Raw genomic sequence first — 21,623 nt, forward strand, 5'->3', positions numbered from 1 at the left:
TCTTAAAAGTTATTGAAAAAATATATTTTCTTTGCGTTTGGTCCTTTTTACATTTCTAGGTATTTTTATTTAATATAGAAACTTTGTGACATTTGTTTTGAACATTTTTTTGTTGTTGTTAGACCAAGGCTGCCTCTTCTTTTGAATTTGAGAGACTGAAATAAAATTGATATTGTACAAACACAAAGAAAGCTTTCATTTTGTTTTATTTTTATAGGGGCTGTGTGAATTCAACATTGTTTCATTAATACATAAAACTGCATTACTCAATTGCTTAAGCTTTTCAAAACATTGCTAGTACTTTGAGAATGTGACTCATTGGTGGAATAACTTTTTTTATGATTATTATTAATCTCTAGTATTGAAGCAATGGATTCAGCAACACAAACTCATCTACCCTGCTTAACTGTTTAGCATTAAAATCAGTACACAAACAGTTTCATGACTGTCATGCCAATGACTCATGTTAATTTTAAACTATCTTTAGCAACTTTCTGTTGCATTTATGTATTGCATTTTTGTTTATTTTTATTTTATTTTTTTCAAACATGTTTTTAAAAACAAAACAAGCAATCAGTTGGACAGAGAAAAGATTTACATACGTAACCAAGATCTAATAAGTGGAGGTTGGATTTCATTTCTGTTTTTACCTATGAACATTTTTCTTTCCACATAATTTTTCTTGTAAAAGGAATAAAATGCTCACTCTTTCATATTTAACTATGTATGTTGAATGTATACATACATGACTGCCGCAGCTCTTCTCTATGTACAAGCTATTTTAAAAGGACAACGGGGTATCATGTCTCATTTGACATTTGTCCAATGCCCATTGTCCTGAGAGTATTTGTTACTGAATATTGCTTCGATGTGGAAATAGTTTAGTTCTCTTTAATCATTCCTTCCCCATTTTTCTGTTGACATCAGAAGTGCTGATAATCCTTGTCTAAGATTACTTGACCAGAAGAAAAGAGGGAGGGGGGAAGTAGATACCAGAGTTGAAATCAGATGCACATAAACCAGTTTGCATCCTTGAGATCATCTTCGCAAATAAAACTATGTAGTAATAAGGTAAAAGATAGTTCAGCTTGCAGCCTTGTTGCAATGACCACATTCTAATGACTGTGATTTGTGCTGGCTAATTTGTGTTTGGATTCAGCAGTGAGCAATTACAGAACCAGTGTAACACATGTGGTACCTAGTTATGGTATGACATGGACATATAAACGCTGTTCAGAAGTGCAGCACTGCCGTCTGAAGAGTTCACAGAAGCTTCATTTGGTTTTGCCTCTCAGTCTGGTTTGCATAAGGGCTCCCTGGGCTTACACACTTGTGTGAGTGTGTGCACATAGACATGTTGATTTTGTCATGTCTTGTACGGTGAGTCTTGCGCTGACTTGTCGGCTCCTCCCATGCCAAAGCTTCCAAACTCACCTACTGTTACCGCTCTGATCAGGATATCATATTTTCAGTAAGTATAAACCTCTTCTGTTCTTCCTTATGCTCATTTAAATTCTTTCCACTTTCACTCCAATGTTCTCGTGACCGTTTTTTTCCAAAATTCTTCTTGTTTTCCACATGCTTTCAAATTTGAAAGCATGTGGGAAACGATGCAAAAATCCAAAAAGCTCTGGAAATCAGGTTGAGTCACTAGCAAACCGAAACATGCAATGAGGTGGATATAACCTTGTGACATGTCAAATTATGACATCCCTGACAAAGGATGTGTGTCTGATGTGGTTCATGTGGAGAGGGAGGAGGGGATTTTCTTTCCTTGTTTGTGGGGGGGGAAACAGGCATTTGTTCACGGGACTCAGTTTTCGTCCTCTGTTCTCCGCCCATTTTTTCCCCCAGGTGATCAGACTGAAAGGGAAGTTGAAAGAATCTTTAGCAAACAGACGACTGGACGAGCCAGCAGCAGCAACAAAACCTCCAGCTCACACTTTTGAAGATCCCAGAGTTTTTTTAATTGCTTCTGTGAGTTTTTTTGGTGTTTATATATATATATATAAAATTTTTATTTTTTTATTTTTTTTACTTCAGAAAAGGGGTGCAGCACTCTAAAGCTATACTAACCAAATCAATACTATTTTTAAACTGGAATATTGACACAAATTGTTTTGCAGAAACTGATGTACATGTCTGGATTCTGTCTTGTGGCAACTTCAAGCTACTATAGCTCTTTTAGACAGAAAACCCGTGTTATAGATTGAAACAGCATGTGTCAGATTAGTCTACCAATTAAGTTAGGACCTTAAGCTCAAAGCAGAAATGGCAAAAACTGATAGCATTTCGTAAGGCCAAAAGAGTAAGGTCATTTTTAAATGTCTTTTTCTTTAAATGGACTGGTAAACTGTGTAAAAAATTTGTTTGTGATGTTGCCTTTAAAATATTTAAGGGCAGGGCGCTAAATCACCAAACAATGTTCTATTCTGTAGATGACAACGCCTTCAACTATTTCCCTGCAGAGTCTGCAGTTTTAAAAGTTAAGAAGTTGCAGATGATAAACCCAGTGAAATTGTAGCGACATGAAAATGTTTGTACTGTCAGTGATAAGTAAAACGTCTAGAAGCATATTTAAGCTGGCCCAAAAACGAAGTGGAGATGGTAAATTTAGCTGAATAAAAGGTTAATTGTTTCAAATGTGATCCGGTGACCTAATTATGAAATTAGCTTTTTGAGAAAAGTTTGAGCCATTTTGCAAGACAAAAAAAGAGTTGGGTTCCACACTGTCCATTCTGACCACTCTTGTCAAACCTGTTTTCTGACTAGTTTTGTTCTTTTTCTTTTTTTTCAAATTCTATGGTAAAACGTTTAGCTTTTGCACGATAAAATGTAGTGGCATTTAAGAGAAAATTTGCTCTACTGTTTTTAATTATTTGTAGAAATGGAAAGATTGCTCATGTATTAAAAGGAGCATTGCCCCAACCCGTCCTCAAGACATTCCAGCTCCTGTTTTTGTCATGCTTGTCATTGTCTTTTAGGGTGTGTCTAACCATTTATTTATAATCTTCCCTCCTTCTGTTCTGCTTTCCACTTAGCTTTACAAAGTTGTAGTGTGTTTTGTCCTCCCCTTGAACTTCTTCTAATACCATGGAAGAGGACCACTGCAGACAAAGCCAGTGCAACAGCCACGGGGCCTGCGTGCCTCCTCCAGATGCCGATGCTAATCTGGTTTGTACATGTGATCTGGGCTACCATGGGGAATTCTGCGAAACAACAGTCAATGGGCATTTGAGTGTACCACTGACCGTAAGCATAATTGTGATCATCGTCGGGCTGGTGATCTTCGCTTTTGTCTTCGCTAAGCTGAGGCAGAGGCAAAAGAGGAATAAGAGGTACTTGGACTTATTATATAAAATAAATTATTGTGGTTTAGAATGTCTTGAAATGTTTTTTTGCTTAATTTTGTTTGTTTAAAAGATTTGTCCATGTCTCTTGCTGACTAAAATGAGAACATTCACTGGTGCTTGATTTGTAGCATTAATTAAATATTTTGAATTCTTAGTTGGTGTTTAACAGCATTTATTTTATTTTATTTTTTAGAATTGGGGAATTCAGGATTGTATAGCTGTCTGAATATTAAGCTACATATCTATTTCAAGATATTTGTTTTCTCATGATCAATTCTTTATTCAAAATTTACACCTCAGTTTGTATGTCCTGTATGGTGTTTTTAGTCTTTTGGGGGAGAATTTGTTTGCCTCTCCAGTAGAGTTGCCTTTTGTAGTTTGCCCCTACAGGACATTTGTAGTTTTGCACTCATAGAAACTCATTGATTTGCACCCATGGTATCCATGGGTGTGTTTTCGTCCCATTGGTGTGTTTAATGGAAAGTATGACAATACTGAAAAAAGAAAATTAACTCAATCCCACTGTGTTTTATTTCTTTCTTTGTCAACAGAAAACAACTGGCAGCAAAACAAGGCTACAATGTATCAGCTTAATGTGGATAAATATGAAATATGTCTAAGGTAAGCATGTTTTGACCTAAACAGCTTCTTATTTTTGTATATTGAATACAACTAAGAGAAATTATTTACATATTTCTTCTTACTTGGGAAATGTGGGTAATCAAATGTATTAATTTAACATTACACATACTGTCAATATTACTACCAATGAAAAAAAATGCATCACGTGTCACTGGATCACATTGCTACAAGCCTGAAGTAATTAACTGTTATTTTTCTAAAAGTAAAATATAATAAACATAAAATAACTGTAGCCTTATTTCTACTTGTTTATATCGGACAATTCAGGCTAACAAATTACTAAAATTAATGTAAAATGCGTTGAAAAGGGGAAGTATAAACTAGGAAGATAGAACTACAACATTGATGTAGAAGCCTATCTAGTTCTAATTAAATTATAACTAAAACTAACCTAATTGAAATTACTCTTGTATTTCACATAACAGGAACAATTAGCAAATACCAGCCAGAAAATGAAAAACTGATCAACTAAAACATTTTTTGAAATGCCTAATATAAACTATAAAAGAAACCCAGAGGATTAAATATTAAAACAAATAGCAAAAACCTGACCTAATGTGAACAATTACAAATTTAATAGAAAATAAAAAACATATAAAATAAACGACTAATTGATAAATACCAAGATTGTTCAAATTAAAGCAGAAATAGGAAATATAGTTAACTTTGTCAGTTGTTGCCAGTTTATGTTAATTAGGTCAACAACTGAGCAAGATCAGCCATTTAGCCATTAATTAGTTTTCCATTAATGTCATATTTTTGTCATATTTGCAGTGCAGTCTGTCATCTAGATGTTAGTTTGTCAGCTGTTTTCTTCAACTTTATATTAATTGATTAAAATTAAAAATGTCTCTCATTCTTGTCCAGGTAAACAATGTCTTGGATAATTTCCACCCCATCATGTTCCTGGTTGTTTGAGTGCGACCCTTCCAAACGGAAAGCAGATATGCATTTTTACTCACTGCAACTGACTTTGTGCTGCAACCTCTTAAAGCCACAAACACTGAATTTACTGAAGCACCTTAACTCATGAGCCTGTTTGCTTTATTCAGCTGACACTCTATGCAAAGAATGTTTTCTGCAGGACAAATATGAGGTTATGTTGGATTTTGTTGTTACAATCGTCACTCTTTGACATTTCTTTCATGCAAAGTCTTCCAGCGCAATTATGCAAATGTTCAACCACTTTGTATGACGAAGCAGGAGCTTTGGGCGGAGGCATTGATCTCATGAGAACCAGCTTGTTGTGTTTAACTGGTGTTAGCAAGGATTTTTCAAGGTCATAAGGTTTTGATATCTCTTTAAACGATATATAATTTACCCATCCCATAATTGCATAGTTTTATGATGGAAATCATTTATGTACTGTGTAGTTCACCGCTTTAGTGCTTTTGGTCTGTTTTTTGTTTTTGTTTTTTGTACTGGTATGTTTTTTTGGTCTGTTTTTTTTTAAAGCTACACAAGGAAAGTTTTATTACTTTTTATGTCCTGACACAAAATACACCATACCTTACTGACTTTTTTATACTTAGAAAAATATGTGGGTCCATTTCATCATTGTCTAATGAAGTGTCATAATTTTTTTTAATCCATTTTATTTCCTTGATTATGCACACAACTGTCCCATAATAATTACAACCCCTACCAATGCAAGCTAGACTGTATAGTTTTCTGTCCTTCTGTTTATGTAAATCTTTCTTTTTCATTTGTTAACCAAATCATTTGTTTGTGTTTGTTTTGGTCTGTGGAGCATTTTTTTGGCGTAAGTATCCAAAAAATATTTTTCTCTTTAAGACGTAGTCATTACTTATCAGATATTTGAGCAATATCTTTTTACAGTCTTCCTTGTAAATAACTATCTGATCCATGTAGTGTCTTAATTCATGGATCAGATCATGGCTCTGTCATGTAATTTCATATAAAATTAGCTTCAGTTTAAAACCTCTTAAATGTTTGAGATGTCTGAAGAAGGCAGAGAGTCAGTTTGGAACCAACTCAATTCTTATTAGCCACTGATTTGACTGTCTGGTTAGAACCTTTATTTCTAAGAACTAAGGTCCTTCAGATGGTTGTCTGCTATAGGTAAGATGATGACTGCACTCAATGTCCCCACAGAACTCTTACGTCAACGATCTAGGTAAACCCATTTTAAAGTAGCGTAGTCACTTTATACACTCTACAGCACCAGTAAAACAAAAAGGTTTGTGTATATAAAGAAGACATTAGATATATGTTATGTTTGAAAAATAGCTTTTTCTTGTACAAAACTGAACTATGAGTGTTAAGCAGATCATTTGTAGATTTCTGCTTTAATAATCTGATTTTGACAAACTACAAGACTCGTTTACAGTCACTAGACACATTTCTAACCACTGCTGCTGAACATCTATTTTGTCACATTACGGTAATTACTCCTTAATTTCTCAGTAGATATTCTGGTGAGTTTAATTTTATCCATCTAAAAATGAAAAATGCAATAAACTTTTTAAGTGCTTTTTATATACACTTAAACAGTGTATCTAAAACAATATAACACTTGTCTTTTTTTTATTCTAATAAAGTCTATACAACTTTTTCTTTCTAAAAACTGTCAGTTTTTGTATTGTTTTTATTGCTGTCTTTAAGATTTGTTGAAGCAGCACAGCTATAAGTCTGTCTCTGCTGCACTGTGTCACTGCAGTTAGAAATTAACTTCTGAAAACCATTCAATAAATTAGACTGTCCATTCTGAATTTGCCCACACAAACTTAATTATTAAATCAACTCATTTTTTTCCCAAATTTACCATCCAATCTGTCATTATCTGACAAATTTGATGGTGAAAATCCTTTTATAATTCTACACTTTGATTTGGCCATTCTGATGCATATGATTTTGACCAAATCATTCTATATTTTTAGTCTCAAGTGTTAAGTTTAAGGAAATAGCAGGAATGTACTTTATTTGCAGAGTTCATACAGTTGGTATAATTTTTTTCCAATACTAAATTATGCCAGCATTTGAAAACTGCATGTTGTATCTAGTTTATCTCTGCCTAAAGCTACAAAGCAAAAACAGAAGATGTTTTTATCAAAACCCTGGAAATGTGCAGCACGAGCATGAGAAACTGTGGGTTACCATCATGGACAGGCATGTTGGGTGCATACTGAAAGATATTTTATTTCAGATGCCTCCTGCTCAGCTATGTTAATCTCAAATTTCTGCTTCAAAAGCAGAAGCGGTTTTTGATATGGCAGATATGCCTCACAAAATAAGGTGGCATTCATTCAAGGACACTTCAAAAAATCTATCACTTGTGTCCTAAACAAGTTTCCTGTTGCTATCAAATCCTCTATATAAGCTCCTTGTTAAAGCTTAGTGTGTTAATCCTGTCCTTGCATACTCTCGCTCATCTGTTTTGATAAACTGCCAACCTGCCTTGACATGTTGTACAGCAGCCACAGAACCTACCAAACTCCTCCAGCAGGTGGTGCCAATCTGCTTTAGGAATGATGTGGGCTACACTGGGGAACATCTGCTGCAAAACGGTAAAGGGGAAGTTAGATTTACCACTGACCATCATCATCATCTTCACTTTTGTTCTCACCAAGAGGCTGCAGAGGCCAAAGCACAGCTTCAAATCAAATTCTCATAATGAATGTGTGTAGAATGAAATTATTTAATTTATTTTATTAAAATTATAAATGAAGTTGAAGGATGAAACCTTTTGATTGACTTCAAGTTTATAGTCTGTACTTTATACCTTTTGTAACAGTAAATTATTTTTATGCATACAAAAGCAAACTCAATGTGTTTTGTCAATTTCTACCTAATAAATTAGGTATGGACTATTTCATATAGCTTTCTTAGAATTAACTTGTGAAGTATCGGCACTGGGCCTTTTCTCAAAGCCTAGTCCCTGAACTTTTCTTTGTCCATTATTCATATTTCACTCACATATATTTAATTTATTTTTTTCTTTAAACATTCTCTTAAAGCATATTTACCCAAAAATGCCTCGTTGTGTTTTATAGAAAATGTATTTACTATCTTGACTAAAAACGTTTTGTAGTCCCCCCCCTAGAGGCGAGCTGGGATTCTGCGATTAAAGCACTTAGTCAAAGCCTTCATATTCCTCAAAAATGACTTCTATATTTTTGTAAATTAATCTGGCTTGTTTTCCCATCTAATTTGTTCAAAATTATCAGTAAGATTAAAATTAACTAAAGTTTGTTTTTCTTTAATCTACAGAAATGTTTGTAGGCACCGATTCTCTAAAATTCACATATGATGAACTCTACGTAAGCTTGTGATTGGAAATATTAAGTTATGTGTGTACGTGTGTATGTATATATATGTGTGTGTGTGTGTGTGTGTGCATATGTATGTGTAACCTACCATATATAGATTAAATGGGTGAATATTTTTTTCACAATAAAATAAATGTCCATCAAATTTTCACGTTGCTCAACAAAATTGAAGACATGTTGCATACGTCTGCTTCACTGCTCTCTCTAGGGATCAGCCAAATATTCACTTGCAGACAGACCAGTAGACTGACAGAATAACAGGTCTAAGGTATCTGCTGAAAATGAGACAAGCTAACAAAACACATTTGTTTTTCAGTATTATAAGTGTTCTTTTCTGATTTTTTTTTCACTGTTTGACTGCCTTTCCTTAATAGAGGTGAATTTGAAGGTCTTTACCTTGGGCTGTAACTGCTGCTCGTAAATATACATGCAGTTATGGAGATTATATTTTGCTTTCTAATTTTGATCACGATTAAGCCATTATTATTGACATGTCTTTCAGAAAAATGCAATAAATCTTCTGCCTAAATATGTTTATGAATACTCTACAGTTTACTTTTAAGTACTTTTAAATTCTTTAGACTTTATGTAAAATGTATAAAATAGTGTTCTTTTTAACTAAGGAAAGAAATATTGTGAGATTTAAAATGGTCAGATAATTAGATGTTCAAACTTTCTTGTATATTACATAAACTACTACAAATATAGGGGATCAGATAATATAGGAGGGTGTTATTTCATTTAGAAGCAAATCCTTAAATTACTATTCATTGACTAGGATAGTTAGATGGTGTACGTACAAGCTGCATTTTAATGTCTTTCTGTATTTGATTGATGAGCTAACATAAACCCCAATACATAAACTCCAGTAGTCATACAAGACCACAAGCAACCAACCCTGGTTACCTGAGAAAGTGTCTGAGACAAGTTCAAACTCTTGCCATGTCAACATGTGTTTTTAAAGTAATGGGCAAACCTCACGATTCCGGTGCGTAGCGACATGAAACTTGAAACTTTATGCTAATATTGACTCTTCTGCATACTAAATAGAAAGTTTAACAGTGCTATAGCACTTTCATTATGTAACTTGCTGTTGGGGAATATATTTTTGTGAAGACTCAAAGTTTATCTTGGCCAGAATCAAAGTGTAGAAACCTTGCAGCAAACAAACTTTCAATGGAAAGTTATTTTAGGTCGTTTGAAAAACTTGCCCCTGGTCAAATAAAGAGGGATGATGATAAAAGTGTTTCATAAGTGCTTTGCTTTTAAACTTTTCACTGAATATATTATTATGCCATTGGTTGATTTTGGCAAGCTAAAATGTAACTTCTAGTTACCTCCTGCAATACGTTCTTTAATAATAATTTTATGTTGGGTTAGTTATTTTATTAAGTGAATCATCTTGTTTCTCTATGAAAACCAAAAAGCATCTAAAAATAAACTACAGAAGGAAAGATTTATCTGTTGAATAATATTGATAATTTTACACCACGACACACAGACATGATCCGATTTTATGTGGAAGAAGAATCACCAAGTGTCTCCAGATGGCTGATGGTTAAGGAACTAGGAAAAAAAAATACTGAATAACTACCACAGGTGGTTATATTTTTTGTTAAACTCTAATTACGACCAACCCAGCACTCAAAGCACAATTAATTGGGAGGACATTTCCTGCAACCAAGAATTATGACAGCATTAAGAATATGGATGAATAGACGAATAGAATAATAAACATACAAAATGGAGGATGGAGTGAATGATGGTCAATGAATGGAAGAAGGGACACACTGATGTAATGTTGGATCAAACAAAGCATGAATGAAATCATGGAATGATGGATTGATGAGCAATGAACAGATGGATTTCAGGAGTCAAATTCATGGATAGATTAATAATGAATGGCTCAAAAGACAGATGGATAGATTAAAGTTGAAATTGAGTGAATACAACTAGAGATTAAAAACCTTGTTTTTGAAAATGAAAGAGAAAAAGACAAAAATATAGATTAAAACCTGTCGCATTATAGCAGGCAGACCACACATACACATCATATCAGATTAGACGAAATGTTTACAGTCAGAGTTTTCTGCCTCCGAGTTACTGAGAAACTACTTAAAATGTTCAATGACCCCATTAGTCATGTGTTGGTGTTTATTATGGGTGGTTAGGTTTCTTGCATTTAGATCTGTGCTTTTGTTTCTCATTCGCTTTGTTTTGGACAGTCTTGCCCTTTGTGTTCTGTCTTCTCTTTACTTCCTGATTTCTTACTGTTTCTGAGTTTCCCAGTCTCTTTATCAAAATTCTGTAAAGACCATAAACCCTGCAGTCAACCAGTAGAATCTGGATAGAACTGAACAGAAGCTCCACCCACAACCTTGTTTATCTGCAATGGTTTCATCCAAAAAAACAATCACAACCTAAGTTGGATTTAAAACTGTCATTAGCACTAAGAGAACTACATTCAAGCATTGAGAGAAAACTTTATTTCTTAAATAGCTGGGTTTTAACTTTGTTCAGGTGTTGGAAGGGTGTGAGAAACTATGCTTGCCGCACTCCAGACACGCCTTCACCTGTCATAAACTAGCACTCTCTTGGGTATTCAATATATTCATAACAATTTACATCTGTAAAGCAGAGAGTCATCACCATGTTTCATTGTGTAGGTTTATTACTACATGCAACACTTTGCCAGCATGAAAATTGTAATTAAAATTGTTTTATTGCATTAGTATTTCTTATGTTGTGCCAGATTCTCCCTCAACACCTTTCTTGCTAAAAAATATTCCACTGACTTCCATGAAATACACTTTTTAATGTCACTGTGGTTATATGCAACTGCTAAAGTATTCATTTTTATTCAATTCAAGTTGTGATTATACATTGTTTATAGTATTCAACCATCTCTGACCACTACATGTTAATACTGTTAATCCAGTATTTATATTATGGAGTAATCTGACTATCAGGAGGTCCCAGAGAATAAAAATCAAATTCATATATATTTAAAGAATTCAGGAAATATGTCACTGATCAGGGCTGAAGCATGCTTTTTCTTCTTTGACCCCATTCAAAACTGCAATGCTAATCAAAACCTGACTCCTACTTGTATGGAGGAAAATACTTCATATTTTGGTTCTCTTTTAAAATAACATTTCAAATCCATAAACTCAATTTTAAATATACAATTGCATAAAAATATACAATGTTGAATATACCGAGTTCAGCAGTTTTGAAGTAATAGTTTTTTAATGCATTGTCATGAAGTTGCAAATTTGAGAAGCGCGTATGTATTTTAAAAAAATGCTTTCATTTAAGCCTGACTGAGACTGTGCCTTAAATAACAGGTTCTGCAAGGAGAACTGCATTGCAATTTCTTGCAGGACCTTGTAGTGACAAAAGACTCACCAGGAACCTCACCTTTCTTTTTTGCTCGAACAAAGAAAATAATGCTGTTGTACAAGATGTACAACAGCATAAAGCTGCCCAGCCTCTCAGACAGGTCAGACTACATTGTCTGTATACTTTGGGAGGAGAAGCCAGTAAACATGTGGAACTGAGGAAAAGAGAAATATAAAATGCAACTTGGAAAGAAGGCAATTGCTTTGTTTCTTTGTGTGTAGGGATGCAAAAACATTGTCCTTAGCCATATTTTTCTAATTTTATCATCATTGCAAATATTTTTCATCACACTTTGCTCCCACAGCAAATGCTCCACCCAGCTTTAACCTAAACCAATAGACATGTACAGCAAACATAAATTTCCACCTAAAGCAAACATCTCCAATTCTTTGCACTTTTAAGTAAAAACGGGGGCTCAGTTAAGAAGCAGAGTGCACATTTAATAGACATTCAGAACAAATGGCAACACATTATCCATTTGGGGAAGCTTCTTTCAACAGAGACTGCCTTTTATAAAGTGCATAAGAACACAGTATTTACATAAAACAGAAGTACAAAAGCTGAGAAGATCATAAGCAGCAGCATTTACAAAAATTATTTCTTCATTCACAACAGATTGATCGCTAGACATACTCATTTTTGTTCTCCAATTACAACAAATGTAACTTTTATAGTTGATGCGTTGCCTGTTTAAAAACTACAATACTCTTCATTTTTTGTTCCCTATCTTCTCATTTTCCCCGTTTTATAACAAGTCTCTGACTCATTTCCCTCAGATGGGTCTCATAGATCAACATCGTAGGGTCTGCCGGTGAAGGAGGGGTTGCTGGCTCCTGAGCGGGCCCCGGGGCTCTTGGCCCTGGGGAAGGACACATCTATGTCATCATCGACGGAGGCCGGATAGCTGCTGGCGGGGCTGCTCCTGGGTCGGCTCAGGCTCGGCACCTCCACACGTCTCGGTTCCCTTTTCGGTTGACTCCTGGGGCCGAGGACTTCTTCAATCGGCCTCTCTCCGCGGTTCCTCCCGCCACAGCAGCGGCAGCAACCGAGGGCCATGACGATGCCACCCAGGACTTCAAATATTCCACCGATGAAGCCCAGTACGATACAGTAGCCGGCGCGGATGTCTATCCGCGCGGTGTCTGTAGTGATGTCCTTGATGATGTGAGTGTACCAGGAGACAGGGATGAGGGTCAGGACGCCTGAGCAGAAGATAAGAACGCCGGCCACTGTGCAGAGCGCCCACCGAGGTTGGTCTTTCCAGCAGCGCACCCCCGGGATGGCCACAGCAATCCCCACCAGATTCACAATCAGGGAGCCCAACATCAAGCCCTTAGAGATCGGAATGATGTTGTTCGAGAAGTAAGCGGTGTCCGTTTGACCACACTGCTGTCTTTCAGTGGCTGTGGCGGCAATGCAGACGTCAAAGATCCCTTGCTCGTAGACCCGATTAGCTGGAAGATTGGTGAAACCTTGCAGAGTCCTCCAATTTGGGGCCACGGTAGTGACGAGACTCAGGATCCATCCGCAGGGAGCCATCACCATTCCGAAGATCAGGATCCCCGGGGTGCGCATCGTCGTGCGGACCCATTCTGTATCTCTTCTTCTGAATAACGACGGCATGGTTGTTCTCAGTCCTTAACCTCGTGTTCAGAGACTAGGTGCGACTGACTTTTGACACCTATGAGTGAGGGCATTAAAAACAAGTCCGACTGAAACTTTGCAGTGGGAGGACACTTTCCAGTTTGTTCCCGTCTCTAAACAGGACAGGTGCGGCGCACCGCGCTGGAGGCGGGCGGGGCTTTTTTCTCTCTCTTTTTTTCATCTTCACCTGCTACCAAAAACAAGGGCAGGGGCCAGTTTCGACGAGACTTTTCTGTTTCAAATGTGCGTATCTGATAAAGATCACACCAGTTATAAAACACGTTTCAAATAGTCAGTCAGAATGAAGACAAACCCTCAATATTTTTCTCAAATGCAATTAAAATTGCGCTACTGATTGAAACTCACACTATATGTAACACCCATCTAATCCACACAGGCTACAAGATGAAAACAAGTCCAGAAATCAAGCCATTAAAAAAGGAAATAATTGAGTAGGCCTATATGACGACAAAAAGGCAAGGAAAAGAAAAGAAAAATCCCTCAAATCTGTCAATATTCAGAAAGCACTGATTATCAGTTTAAATTAATACCAACTGGTTTAGTTGATGGCCTTTAAAATATTCCTCATATTATCACAGCATGGCATAGGTAAAAAGGAAAGGATGAGTGAAGAAATCATTATCAAAAATCTGGAAATAAAACAAGAGTGGATTTTTCTGCACACCATAAAATCAACCTCAAAGTCATATAAACTTTCAACAGGTTTCACGGCGACAAAGTGAATGGCTGTGTAAATGATCTGATTTGAATTCAATTGGAAAGAACAATATCATAAAGATAAAATTTTGATTAAATGGCAGTTTGTGTGGAAGGACATGTTAAACTCAAACGTCAGCAATACATGTGACTATAGTTCCTCCACACACGAGACACACTGACGCTGTCAAAACCAAAAAAAAGTATTTTTGACTAAGTATTTAGTAAAGTTTTATAAGACAGGGTCAATAGTCTATGAACTGATTTGTGTTGGGTTTTTGGTGTTTTTATCACTTCGGTTGTTCAGGAATTCTGGTTTGAGTTTCCTATCCATCATCCAAATAGTAAGATATTGAGTGAGATTTATTATTCATTCAATTTATTAATTTACATTTGTGTATACTTGTGTGTATGTAAAGTTTACCCATTTTATTACAGCAGCATTACACAGCCTCAGACATTTGTTAAGGTTTTTAGGTTTGCTTCGCCACCCCAAGATTGGTGATCGGTGGCCTCCATCTTGCCAGTCTTTTCAAAACTTCTCACAAATTCATCTAAAGCTTCAGAGACAGAGTCTTGTTTTGACTGTAGTTTGAAAAGGTCAAAATGGCTGCAAGAGAACTATTAATGGAAGGAATGCTGTTCTGCTGGATTCTTTTGTGCTCCAGCATCTTTCTCTTTTCTAAAATGAAAATAAATACTCAGTGAATTTCAATGGGCTCAATAAAAGCCCATTTTATTTAGGTATATTCACATATTTCACAGGAATATGTGAATATGCATTCAGTATTCCAAACATATCAAGATTCTTTCAAAAGCATCTGTAAAGTTCATACAGCTCTCAACCAGTCTTTAACTATCAACAAAACAGATTAACTTCTAGAAGGAAAGTTAGATTCTAACCCAATGCAAATGATCTTTTTCATATTGTGACTTTAATCTTATGTAGTTGAAAAATAATTACCTTTTTAACTGATTGGGATCAATCAGTGATTGAATGCTACTTTATGCTAATATTTTCACTAAAAGTGTGAAAGTCCAAGTTTGAGGTCGCATTTTTCTGAAGGTGCATGACGCTGTTTATAGTTTTGTTCCCAGAACGTTGAGAGTTGTGACACATAAAGAGCAGCTGACAGAGGAATGGCAGGCATGTCAACCAACCAGACTGACTTTGCATGGTCATGGTGATTAACCCTTGATAACATCTTATTTTTCTGTCCATATTTACAAAACTGAATCCTTGTCATCGTGACTGTAATCATATATCACCAAGTTTTTTTTTTATTACTAACATGAAACTCACACAAAAGTCCAAATACTATCCACACCACTGAATTATGTGATTTGTTTATCCGATGTCCTCAGTGTGACCAACTTTGTAAGAGCAGAGGTTTTGCTTGGCTGATGCATGCAGGTGTTTAAGACAATGCCAAGGACAGAAACATTAGCGGTAAACTTACAGGAGCAACCATCGCTTCCCATCAATGTGGAATATGTTATAATGCCATCTACAATGCCATCTATTAATCCATCAATGAAAGGTGACAAGTGTTTTCAAATGGAAAACAATTCTGAATTTTCTCAGGAGGGAAGGTCCAAGCAATTTCCCCATTGCCAAGTTTCAATCGTGGTGTTAGAGAAGAGAAGATTCATGCTATATAGCTAACATAGAACCATGACACATTAGAATCATTAGGATGACCATTAAATCCTCTGAATATTAAAGTATTCTGGAGTCAAATGTGTGACCCCATAGCTGAATCGTAGCTAAAACTGAGTCAGCAAAAGGACAGTTTTGCCAAACACAGTAGAATAGATAGAAAAGAATCATAGTGTTGCAACAACCCATTCAAAATTCAGAACTCAAACTGATTCAAATGCCATTTTCAAGCAATCTGTGAAGAATGTGATGTATTAATGTGGAATTGGTTGTGGCATAGGTTCTGATATGCAAAACACAATAACTAAAAGAGGGTGTGCTCTCATTTTATGTTCACTTTCTACACCGAACAGCCTAACAGATTTTTTTTGTCTATGTTTGGATTTTAAGGTTAGCCTTGCAAAAGTAGGTTGATCTAGTTGTTTCCTGTAACTGTTGCCAAATATTTAAAGGTTCACAGTTTCGACTGACGAGCTGACTAACGAAGTGTTCAGATGCCAATGATCCCATTTTAGATGTTTCATGATTAATTTAAAAAGTTGTTAATAAACAAAATATATTGGACACATATGATTAATTTGTATTAATCATTTTTGCTTAGTTCTGGGACAATTATTGAGCTTATAAAAAGCTAAAGAGGTAACAGACACATTAGTCTAAACATATATCAATACATTTTGTTTTAATTGAATTCATAATATTCTAACTTTGAATCATGAATTTTTATTTGTTAAAACATTTGTTTGAGTTCATCTTTAACATTTTCAAGGCATGCCCCAAAAGCTAAACCTAACCAGGCTTTATTCTAGAACTTCTGCTGCCATCTGATGGCAAATAAATGTAAAAGCTGTAACATTGCTGGATACACGTTTAAGGTTTCTGTTTCAAAAGTGCACTTAAACATCCTTATTGTCAATACTGCAGACACGTTGGACCTTGTTGTTTGTCTACTCTGGGTTTAAAGATTTATTTTGTTTATTTTATTACCTTTAGAAATCTGAAAGTGTAAAAAATAAATAAATTGATTTCTGCACCTGGGCAGACGGCCAGTCAATCACAGGGCAACACACAGAGCCACATCCAACAACAAATGCACCAATACATTTACACCAAACTGGAATTTAGAGGGACCAATTAACCTATAAGTTGTGTTTATGGATTTTGAAAGGAAGCCTGGGAAAACCTAATTGAGCCACCGAGCAGTCTGTAATTATTTTTAAGAAAATAAATTGAACTATGCTCCCAGATATGTCAATAATATTGTTCAATATAGCAGCTATAAACTACTGAAACTGACACAAAGAACAACAAATCCGCGCATAAAATAATTACAGAATATAACAGAACAAGACACAATTTAGAAATCTAACGATGTAATAAAGCATTTAATAAATTCCTTCACAAAGCCTGGGGTATTTTCAATTTTTTTTATTTTTGTTTCCGTGAACATCCACCAAAGATGACTTATGTGTCATTTATTGAGTTTTTGCCAAGCAGCTGTTATCCTGGTAATCCCGAGCGGAAGTTGGGTTTTCCTGGCAGGAAATTGTCAGCAGTGTTTTTGTTGCTGCTGGGGACTGTTGTGTTGTGAAAATGGCGACGCCTCGTCGCTCCTCCCAGCAGCAGCAGCAGCAGCAGCTGAGCGCCCTGCTGTCCTCACCTCCTCGCAGCGCATCTATACCCGTCAGCCCGCCGGACTCGCCGTCTGCGCCCACCGAAGATGCTTCCCCGCTTTTCCTTCGAGCTGAAATGGAAAACGTGGCTGATGGTGCGGTAGCGCCGACCTCTCCCAACACCACTTCCCCGGCTTTGGCCCTCACGCCCAGCAGCAGCAGCAGCAGCACTACTAGCTCCCCGACCACCACCGAGGGAAGCGAGACTAGCCCTGGCTCTACGCCGGACTCTGGCGGTGCTAACCCCCGCAGCAGCAGCGGCAGCACTATTAGCGGCGATGCAAACGGCGCTTTTAGAGAGCTATTTGAAGCCTGTCGAAACGGGGATGTTTCCAGAGTCAAGAAACTCGTAGATGCGGTGAATGTGAACGCCAAAGACATGTCTGGACGCAAATCTACACCCCTGCATTTCGCTGCAGGTAACTATATGAAAACATCGCGAAAAAACGATTTTGTTTGGCTATGAAAAGATTATTTTTGTCGAGCCAGAGAGCTACAAGAACAGGAAAAGTGTGAGGACCGAGTGCATTTAATCGCTGTGTGCACGTGCAACAAGTTTTCTTGCGCAACGGAGTGAAAAATAACAGAAATAAAGAAAGTACAGATTTTTTGTCTTCACGTCACTTTCTGATTTGTCGAAATTTGGCCAATATTTAACTTTCGACTGATATCGTTTCGATCTCCAATGCCGATATTTAGAGATCAGGATCGTCAATTCTGTTGTCCGTCATTTTGACTGATGGAATTTAAAAAAAAACGTCATAATCTATTTTACCCGTAAGTTTTTTTTTAAAACATAATGGCATCCAATTACATTTAATTTTCACTTAGTTTAATATTCAAGCTGAACAGAGAATCCACATTGTCCCATCATACATTATGCAGATGAATGCATGTCAATTTCCCTACAGTGACAAAAACCGCCTCAATAATTACATAAACAATAAAATTAAGTGTAAAACTGTGAAATAGCCCTTTATTTTAGCACCAAATAGCAATATTTAGTCAGATACTAAAGTAGGGCCGATACCCCAAGTATTTCTCCCCAATAAATAATGGTTGTTTTTTTCCAAATGACTATTAAAGTTTTGATTTTAGGTTTTCATTGTATACTTTTTCTTCAGTCCAGACATTATAACCAAAATAGCCACAAATACTCAAAATAACACAATTTTAGTAACTCTAATAATGAATTTATTAGAGTATTTTAGCACAGTCTGGATTAACTGTTGGTTTTCTGTTGTAATTAAACATTCTTTTCTATTTTTACTCAAGGTTATCATGCTGTGAGAATATTATGCAGTTAGCTACATATGTGTACTGGTGGGGTGAAATGAACTTCCTGAAGCATCTGCTGCTTTTTGGCTCCATAGATTTGGTGGTGGAAACGATTTAGGGGATTCACATCCCATCGTCTTTCCTCACACACCCTCCAAAAAAAGATTGATTTCCCCGTCTAGATGAAACTGTCAGAGCTTCCAGCCTGAACGCATCAACCAGCATTTATGTTAACCTGTTTCTCCAGTGAATCATTATGTGATTCTGTACTTGACTTCTTAGTAGTTCAGCCTCAACAGTGTCATAAAAGTGACATAACACATCTCTAAGTATTACCTTTGAGTCAACACCCAGATCAAACTGTGCATATTTAATATGGTCATCAGCATGGATGACACAACTGGCTGACTTGAATGTATGCAAATAAATCATAGTCACAGCAAAAAGTGTGAGACTATTTAACATTTGCAAAGGAATTCCCTCAATAATAGCATGCTGCTGGCCATTTTTTAATTTCTAATCAGCACCCTGTCCACTTTCATTTTTTGTCTTAGGTTTTGGACGGAAAGATGTGGTGGATCACCTGCTCCAGACAGGCGCAAACGTGCACGCCCGAGACGACGGGGGCCTCATCCCGCTCCACAATGCTTGCTCTTTTGGTCATTCTGAGGTGCGAACCTTTAACTATTTTACCAATGTCTTTTTGCCTTTCTGCCTTTTAACCGCAATGATCAGACTCATGTCTGTAGGTTTTTGATGTTTTAAAGACATGGCCGACAGGGTTGAGAAATATATATTACGTAATATACATGCGTTATCGGTAATATTGGTTATCGACCACAGCAGAAGTATTAATATCGGCCCAAATTTTCATATTGGTTCCCTATGTGGTTCTATTAAAAAAAGTAGCATTTGGATACATTTGATATTTTTGAGTGGGAAAAGCTAAGTTGTAGTTTTGTAATGACTCTACAATTGCATTCTCATTAAAACAACAAGAATCAATCTGTGTTTCCGAATGCATTCTACTTTTGTAATTAGCTTAAATATATCACAGTTAAAGCATGTTTTTTGTGATATTAGCATTACATACAGTCATGCTGTGAAAACAATATATTTTCTATACTTTGTGCAGCCCTGCTTGGAGCCTTGCTAATACATCAGGATACCTAATTCTGTAAATTTGTAAAACCAAATGTGGTTCTTCAATAGAGTATTGATGTAATTCTAAATCCTGTTTTAGGTGGTGTCCTTGCTTCTGTGTCAAGGCGCTGACCCCAACGCTCGAGACAACTGGAACTACACGCCGCTACACGAAGCAGCTATCAAGGGAAAGATTGATGTCTGCATAGGTAAGCCCACAGAAACAGATGCCAACGCCTGTACATTACAAATGGTTGTGTGAATGGTAGCCGTTTACTGTCTCACTGTCCGGTGAATGTAAATGTCTAAGCTTATTGTCTTTTTGCCCTCTAAGACAAAAGTAGACCATTGTGTGAAGGCAACAAAACGAGAAAAAAAACCTGTGCTGCTTTGTTAATTTCAGCACAATAAAATCTGTTGGCTCCTCTGTGATGTGAATACATCCCTTCATTTCTTTAGTTAATGCCGTGAATAATTTCTTGATGTTAAAATCTGTATTGGCATTATCATAAAGTGTATGTTTGTGGTTGTGTCTGTTAAGGAGTGTGTGTGCGTATCAGGACACAACCTTGAGTTTTGTGGCGTCACAGATTCGTTTTAGAAACTGTAATGAACCACCCACAGGCTGGATGCGTTCATTTCCCATCTACAATAAAGCATCAAATATCCTATAAATTGCAATTACCGCATCAGTGTTTATACTCATCCTGGGGAGAAGAGGCCATTGATTTTTGTGTCTCACTGGAATTTCACATTAGTATTTCAGTGGCTGCCTCAAAAGCATTGCAGAGGTGTTTGGTTCCTTCACTCCATGCCAGCCCTAGCCTTTGTTTGGACATATCTGACATCACGTCTAGATGCCTGTCAGTTAGCCATAAACTGAAGCTGGCAGGCGAGAGCAGGCTGACTGACAATAGACAATCTTCTGAACAAAAATAAGCTGCGAAATTATACTGGAAGGAAACAAATTTGACAATATTGATTGATCCATTCTTTTCATATCTCCATCCTCGCAGTTTTGGGTTAGCAGAATGAGTCTTGGGTAAAATAAACAGATAAGCAACAAACATGTCTGTCAGTGTTTTTGTTTTGAACTGCTTTTGTTGTAAAAATCGCCAAAAACCAACTGAACATCCATTAGAATCCATCTCAATCCAGGCTGTCTGTGCATTCTTAAAAAAGTCTTAAAATTTTTTTTTTTTTCAAAAAAGGAAATTGGCCTTAAATTCATTAACAGGTCTTAAATGTTGTCATGACAACACTATATAATGTTGGAAATTTAGTTTTTTTAAAATCTTGCTGGTTGTTTCTGTCAAGCAAAGTTTGAGTCGTGCGTAAACATATTCATTGGCTTCTGTGCTAGCTAGCTTTTTTTGCATCTATCATGGGTAAGTGAAAATATGTCACCAGTTGGCTGAACGACATTCTTTTTCGCCACTGGCTCACTTCTGTTGCAATCAGTAGAAAAAAGAACAAACTTCTAAGATTAGCACTATTGGGTTTAAGGCTGCAAAGAGCCATAAACCAAAGAGCCCTTTGCTCTTTGCAAACCCTCTGCAAAGAGCAGAGGGTTTGCAAAGAGAAAAGCACAAAGCCCCTGCAGGAGGCATAAACAAAAAATTTACAGTTTTTACTATTATTGATTTTAATACAGAAGAACCAACCATCCCTTATATTTGTAATGTTTTGGTTTTACATTTCATTCACAGTGGCCTCAAAAGAAAAAAAAGAAAGAAAAGAGGGGGGTCTTAAAAACTGAGTCTTACAAACATAATCTTGTACAGGAGAGTGCAAAGCCAAGATTTAAGATTTAAATAAATGA

At 36.4% G+C, this 21,623-nt stretch overlaps 2 protein-coding genes and 1 long non-coding RNA gene across 3 annotated transcripts in view; 2 read left to right on the forward strand and 1 right to left on the reverse strand.

Moving 5' to 3' along the window:
- The first annotated feature begins 1,390 nt into the window (after positions 1–1,390).
- Positions 1,391–6,577, forward strand: LOC111609458. The gene is made up of 5 exons (XR_002753132.1): positions 1,391–1,471; positions 1,855–1,977; positions 3,042–3,338; positions 3,905–3,974; positions 4,863–6,577. It is a non-coding gene; the product is annotated as an uncharacterized LOC111609458 (long non-coding RNA).
- Positions 6,578–11,873: 5,296 nt separating this feature from the next.
- LOC102225366 (claudin-23-like) lies at positions 11,874–13,376 on the reverse strand. The gene has a single exon (XM_005803967.2). The coding sequence runs from the start codon at positions 13,307–13,309 to the stop codon at positions 12,470–12,472; it is 840 nt and encodes a 279-aa protein (XP_005804024.1). The 5' UTR covers positions 13,310–13,376; the 3' UTR covers positions 11,874–12,469.
- A 3,881-nt stretch (positions 13,377–17,257) lies between these two features.
- Positions 17,258–21,623, forward strand: part of LOC102225103 (tankyrase-1-like) — a 78,885-nt gene continuing 74,519 nt past the window's right edge. The window contains exons 1-3 of the mRNA XM_014470589.2: positions 17,258–17,799; positions 19,213–19,328; positions 19,902–20,010. Of these exons, the coding sequence (XP_014326075.1) occupies positions 17,301–17,799; positions 19,213–19,328; positions 19,902–20,010 (724 nt within the window). The 5' untranslated portion in view covers positions 17,258–17,300. The remainder of the gene's footprint in view (positions 17,800–19,212; positions 19,329–19,901; positions 20,011–21,623) is intronic.

This window comes from Xiphophorus maculatus, chromosome 8 (genome assembly GCF_002775205.1).
Source record: "Xiphophorus maculatus strain JP 163 A chromosome 8, X_maculatus-5.0-male, whole genome shotgun sequence".
Classification (NCBI taxonomy): Eukaryota; Metazoa; Chordata; class Actinopteri; order Cyprinodontiformes; family Poeciliidae; genus Xiphophorus; species Xiphophorus maculatus.